Here is a 7,101-nt window from a genome sequence, read left to right on the forward strand (position 1 = left end):
TGAGTTACCAAGATTTTTGACAACCATGATATATATTTTTTGAAAATGTAAAGATTGCTTCAACTTGTGAATAAATTTAAAGGAAAAACAATTTCTTGCGTTTGAACACAAAATTTCTAAATCAAGCGATGATATGTGAACATAATGTGGTCATCATCATTGGAGATTATGTTTTTTTCTTCCGTGGCAACACACGGGCCATTTTGCTAGTTAATTAAAAAACCGGATAAAAACCGATACAAGCAAACCACACATAGACACATGAGAAATGTCCTTGTCCGGCCCAAACGACGGCAAGCAAGCAATTTTGTTTGTCTTGTCCCGTGCCGACATGCGCCATGATCAGCATCATCATTGTGCATAAAAGTCATGCATCTGGATTTTCCAGAGTGTTTCCTGCTGCTGTTGTGGCAGATCGTGGGGGAGATGGTGGGGGAGGTGAGGGCGGTGGCCGACATGCATCAGAGGAAGGCTATGATTGGCATGTAAGATCTAGCTGAAGCGTATGTATATCTGCAGGGACGCATGCGTGTATATATAGGCTCAAGGGCCAACACAAGATTACATGGTTGAGACACGAGAGTTAGGCTTGATCTCCACGTTACAATATACAGCTATACAGAGAATAGAATCAAGCCTGCCTCAACCGCAGACTACAACTAACACAAAACAAACGCATGCACTAATATCCCTACACACATATTTCAACTAAGGCGAACATTATCCTCGACAATGGTGGATTGTTGGAAAGGTAAGGATAGGCTCCTTGAGATTCCCCATGTCAAGATAATTGCAACTGCAAATCCGACACCAAATCCCAATCCAGCAAAAAGGAATAGTACAATGTCTATTGATACCTTCTTGGACTGATGTAGAACCGTATCTGGTGTCATGTTGTTACATGTTTTGGACACTTGAAACCCACAAAGGCCAACGTTTCCTAAAAATGAGAGATCAGAGAATGTCAAGAAGTGGGAAGACTCGGGTATTCTTCCCTGCAGCTGGTTGTAGGATAGATTCAACATTGAAAGAAAGTCCAATGATGCCAACTCCCATGGGATCTCTCCAAAAAGTTCATTTGAAGACAGGTCTAGTGACTCAAGTTGATGTAGCATGCCAAACTGAGATGGTATCGGTCCAATGAGGGAATTATGTGACATGTTTAGCCCACCGACTAGAACAAGGTCCCCAATTGACTCGGGAATAGGGCCATAGAATGCATTATTAGAAACATCAATGATGACAATGGTCCTCAGTATTTTAGAAAAACTAATATCAGATCCTTTGTATGTGATGGCAGTGGTGAACTGGTATGTTTGGCCAAGTAGATCATATTGATTTTCCATGACCAACGTCTCATTGACATCTTTAGTCATCATGGATCCCATTGACGTAAACCATTCACTTCGCAATAATCCAGAGAAATTGTTTGAAGCCAAGTCAATAATTCGAAGTTTTCCAAACTCACAACTATTTTGATCTTCTGAAATAGATGGCCCCACATCTCCAATGAACATGTTGGACTTTAGAACAAGGACTTGAAGTTTGGGAAGCATACTCATCCAACAAGGAAATGTATCATTAATAAGATTCTTCCCGATATCAAAAACCTCCAAGTCTTTGCAAGCAGCTAGAGATCTAGGTAATTGTCCTTCAATCTGATTATCACTAAAGTCTAATGCCTCAAATGCACAATCTTGCTTCAGGCTATTTGGTAATCCTCCATGAAGTTGATTTCCTTTCAAATTTAATACACTGAGGCGACTCATATCCTCCATTAAACAAGAAGGGATGGAGCCAATCAAATCATTATTGGAGAGATCAAGGAGCATAAGGCTTGTTGCTTCACAGATTGATTGTGGAATTTCTCCAGACAACTTGTTTCCAGGAGCCATGAGTAGGGAAATACTACTTAAGTGAGAACCAAAATTGAATGGCATGGATGAGAAATGGTTGTTTGAGCAATCAAACAGTTGGTTCTGCGGTCCTGGTATAGGTATAGGCCCTTCAAATAGGTTATAGCTGATATCGATAACAAACATATTAGCAGAAATGACAGGGCCATATCCAATACCACTACTAAATTGGTTGTATGATATGTTCATCAAGATGAGAGATTTGATCCAATTATCCCATGCCCACTGAGGTAGAGGGCCATGGATGTGATTGTTTGAAAGGTCAAGAACTTCAACGTGATGCATGTGCTTCAAGGTATTAGGGAGCTTGGATATGTTACAAGATGCTAGACATAGAGTATCAAAGTTTTGGATGGATGCCCATGAAGAATTGTATTCTCCATCTACTACGGAAATCTTGTTGTTTGAAAGATTCAAGCTGAATAGGTTGGGCATTTTGAAGAATGAGCTGAGTTGGATGGTACCACGGAAACTGTTGGAATGTAGATTTATGGTGCCTAATTGAGTAAGATTGCATAGATGTGGAGGAACTTGACCAGAAAAATTGCATGCATACAACTTCAACGTAATTAGGTTCCTGAGGTTACCAATGAAGGAAGGTACTTGACCAGATAACCCACAGTTGGAGAACTGTAAAGTTTCCAAAAAAGTCAAATTTGCAACCCAAGATGGTATTTGTCCTACTATACCAGCTCCAGAAACCTGTAGTGATGTTAATGATCTGAGCTCACCAATTGAAGTGGGAAGCTGCTCTTGGTGAAATTCAGTTGCTGCAATACCTAATTTCTTCAAGGATATGAGATTACTTATTGACCTCGGAATGGGACCAGAGAAGTTAGTGTTGCTAAAAAGCAGTTCCTTGATAATACTATGTGATGAGAAATTGGGAAGCAGACCAGATACCTTGGAATTATAACTAACATCAACAGCCGTTAAGTTTCTGTTGTGGAAGATCCTCATCGGGAACCGTCCTTGGAGGCGATTATAGGCAAGCTTAAGAACACTGAGGGAAGGTAAGTCAGCAAAGGACTCTGGAATTTGGCCATACACTTTGTTGTAGTTGAGGTTGATCTTGGTCAGTGAGCGAATGGTGGACAACGATTCGCAAATCGGAGCATCGATGTGGGTATTTGGTAGGTTGAGAACCTGAAGCTGTGGAGTGGAATTGGCAAAGGCACTGCACCATGCTGCCCCGTTGCCGGACAAGTCGACGTTGCCTAGATAAAGCTCCTTGAGGTTGCTAAGGTTAGCGAGGAATGATCCAATGTCTGGCTCTACCATGGACCACCTTCCTTCGGCGAGTGGCAGGAAATAGTCGTTGTCACCTTCAACAAGATAAATCCAGTTGGTGAAGTCCAGGGATACCAGCTTACTGAGCCGCCGTATCCCGTGTGGTATCTTGCCTACGAAGTCGGTGTAGGAGAGGTTGAGGTAGGTGAGCTCGGTGAGCCGCTCGAACCCGACGGCCGGGAGCTCCGACTCGTTGAAGCTGTTGAAGGAGAGGTCCAGGTACCTCAGGGAGGTGAGCTCAAAAAGCGCCGGGTGGAGGCCAGGGCCAGCGCTCTGCAGCCGGCATTCGGCGAGGTCGAGGGTGGTGACGCGGCCATCGGCGGCGGCGGCACAGGTGACGCCCTCCCAGTGGCAGCAGTCCGTGCCGGCCCGCCACGACGCGAGGGTGCATGTGGAGTCGGTGGTGGCGGGGAAGGAACGGCGCAGCCGGAGCAGTGCCGAGGACTGGTCCGGCCGGCACGGAACGGCTGCTGCTGGCGCGGTAGTTTGGTTGCTGGTGGTGGCGAGGGAGTAGGAGAGCTGGATCCCGAGGCACAAGTGAAGGAGCAGGCACAGCAGGAGCTGCTGCTGGTGGCTGCTACGGGAGATCATCGTATACTGACAACTTTTAGACTCATTTCTCTTGTTGCCCACGCCCTTGTATATATATATCGAACGACACGGGCACACGCAGCCCTTGTTCCTCTTCCTACACGAGTAAATTGTTCAAACCCATCATATTTGTGACGCTAGCTAGGGTACTCATTTTTCTTAAAAATCATAAAAGACCATCACTTTTGCGTCAAATGGATAATAAATCGCACTGATTCGAGATTGGGCGTGTCTAACAGCAAAATTGATTCGTGGGACCCGTCTGTTTAGGCTGATGTGGCAAAGACTTATCCTAGTCAATGTTTGACTTGTTGAGATGGATGGGGTCCCACCTGTCAGCCACACCTCTTATCTTCTCTCTCATATCCATATTCTTTTCCATAGGAACGCTAGCGGTGGAAGAACAACAACGACAGCTGACCATGCCCGCTTCGGCGAGGACGAACCTCCACGAGCCCGCGCCCCTGCCTGCTCCGACGAGTCCGAACCCTGTCGGCTACGGCCAATCTGAACCCCCGAGTGCCCGCGCCCCTTCCCACTCTGACGAGGTGGAATCCCCACGTGTCGGTGTCCCTTCCAGCTCCGACAAGGCAGAGGCCCCGCGTGCCCGCGCCTCTGTCAGTTCCGGCGAGGTCGAGCCCCCGCCCGCCCGCACCCCTGCCAGCTCTGGTGAGACCGAGCCCCCGCCCGCTCGTACCCCTGCCAGATCCGGCGAGGCTGAGCCGCCGCGCGCCCGCTCCATCAAGCTCGAGGCACGGCTAGCTTGCCCGTTCGCCCTGACAGGTGCTTTGGGTGGTCAGTCACTGCGGCAGTGCTGCAGCTCAGCGTCGATCCGCGCCGTGCCGCCGAGTTCGATGTTGTAGGGGAGGAGGCAGCGCACCACGGTGCCTTGCGGGGTGGATCCGGCGACCGGTGGCTGGATCCGACAGCTGGTGCGGAGGGAGCTCGTATGGCAGTGCCACCATGTCAGGTGAGCTGGCCGGAGCCGGCATTGGATGAAGGCCGAGCGTAGGGAGGGCAATTTACTCGTCGGGGGAGATGAAGAAAGAAAAAGATAAAATTCTTGAGTTATTGACAAGTGGGTCCATTGTCCAACTCAGCATGTTGTCCACGTAAGCACACCACATCAGCGTAACAGGTGGGCCCAACTTGTCTGTTTCACTGTTGGAACGAGCTAATGCAAGAATCAGTGTGATTTGTTATCCAGTTGGCGCAGAAGTGATGGTCTTTTGTGATTTTCGGCAAAAATGATAGTTTTGGAGTACACTAGCCAAAAATCCGGTGGTTTTGAGCAATTTACTCTTCCTATCGTGTAGTGTTTCTTTTCTCTGCTTTTTGGTTGCATTCTTCTATAGTACTCCTTTCGTTCGAAATTACTTGTCATAGAAACAAATAAAATTAAATATATATAAAACTAAAATGCATCTGGATACATCCAGTCATACCTAACAACAAGTATTTTCGAACGAAGGGAAGGGAGTATGTATGAGAGGAGTCATAAGTCAAGCCAAGGCTCATTTTGATATGATTGAGAGAAAAATATAACTTCTTCCCTCGCAGCTATAGGATAAGAAGGAGTCGAAGCCGTTCGAAGCTTTATTAGGGAATAATACAGAGAATGGCGTTTTGGAGGCCGGGCTCCATGAAGGCCTTTATTTTTGAAAAATTCAAATTCAAATTTTTATGGTTCAAAAAATTCTAAAAAAAATATGCATGTATGTAAGGATGTAACCTACATGTGTGTGAAATTTCAGGTCAAAATACTTTAAAACGTGATCTGCACAAAAAAGACAAATTCATGGTCTGAAATGATGAATAGTAATATGTGTTAAACAGCCTCAGATTTGTCTTTTTTGCGCAGCCCTCATTTCAACGTATTTTGTTCTGAAAATGTACACTTGTGTATTATACCTTCATCTATCTATGTATTTTTTCAGAATTTTTTGAAACATTAAAATACAAATTTTCACTGAATTTGAAGTTTGAATTTAAAGGCCTCCAGTGAGCTCGGGAGCCAAAAGCATTATTCGCATAATACAATGCTATGCAGCCAGCTCTCTGTAATAAAAGCAAGTACAATAAAATTGAGTCAACTAACTATAAAAAATAAAACAATATATTTTTGTTTAGTTGGAGGAAAGAGAAGAGGAAAAAAAAAGTAAGCAGATTCTTAATTAAGAGCCAGCTCTAGCACGTGTTCCTAGGCATTCTGTAAAAATAAAAGATGGGTCATATAATAAAAAATAATACACTTTTCTAATCAACTATTATATATGTCAGTTATAAGCCAGCAGCTGGCTATACTATTAACCATGTTCTAAGAGCCACGTAAGTAAATAAATGACATGGTGGAGAAAGAGAGAGAGAAAGGAAAAACCAGTCTAGCCTGTCTGTAGAAATATCGACAATCTATTACTGTGTAAATCGCTGTCTACAGACGACTTGTTTTCCATTGTACCGAGTCTGTCGCTAGTCATAGGCCGGATCGAGCGCACGTCATGGGCTGGGATAGTCATATGCGGTTAGAGTATTAGCTGACGTAACAGACAGCCTGCTGTATAATTTATTTTCGATGGAGTCTATAAATGACGTGTATGTATGGATGTAATGAACACCATGCGTCTGTGCTGACCTCAAACATGGCCGTAATCGACACGCACCTGTACACTTGTCTGGTGATGTTTCCATAAACTGAAAGAAAATACGTGGTCATCTACGCCTTTGCACGCAAGTAACATAGTCGTGGCAACTTCAGTCGTGATGCGGCCGGCCGGTCTCGATCAGTCGCGGTTGGGTGTTTGACTATATATTTAGTGTGAAAATACGAATTGCACCCAACGTACTAACTAGAGACAACTTGAGTGCACATACTCGTGACCAAATCCTGATCGATGCGGCCGGCCGGTCTCCATCAGTCGCGGTTGGATGTTTGACTATAGTGTGAATTGTGAAATAATAAACTTTCTTGTTTTTCGTCCAAGGCATGCGTCTACACGCAAAACTCGAGATGAGAATGGGTCGACCCGGCCCTGGCCCCATTGGCCTCAAGGCCGTTTGAGAGGCCGCCGGCCCACCCATTCCGAGAAAATTGTTTGGCATTGCTGACCCAACAGGGGACCAGGGCCGACCCAAATATTACAAATCGACAGTTTCATCTCTGTTCTCTCATAGTTGCACTTCTAATTAAGATTGACCAAGGTCCGAGACCAAGGCATAGTGACCCAATGGGGACCAAGGCCGTTTGAGACGCCTAGCAATTCTGACCGGGACTAAAGGTCCGTACGAAAGGTCTGTTTTCCGTTAG

General features: G+C 45.3%; 1 protein-coding gene across 1 annotated transcript; it reads right to left on the reverse strand.

Annotated features, from left to right (window-relative positions):
• Positions 1–534: 534 nt before the first annotated feature.
• LOC123450049 (receptor-like protein 7) lies at positions 535–3,867 on the reverse strand. Its single transcript, XM_045127448.1, has one exon. It carries the CDS (start codon positions 3,795–3,797, stop codon positions 705–707), a length of 3,093 nt encoding a protein of 1,030 aa, XP_044983383.1. The 5' UTR covers positions 3,798–3,867; the 3' UTR covers positions 535–704.
• Positions 3,868–7,101: the final 3,234 nt, after the last annotated feature.

The sequence above is a fragment of the Hordeum vulgare genome, chromosome 4H, assembly GCF_904849725.1.
Source record: "Hordeum vulgare subsp. vulgare chromosome 4H, MorexV3_pseudomolecules_assembly, whole genome shotgun sequence".
In the NCBI taxonomy this organism is placed as follows: Eukaryota; Viridiplantae; Streptophyta; class Magnoliopsida; order Poales; family Poaceae; genus Hordeum; species Hordeum vulgare.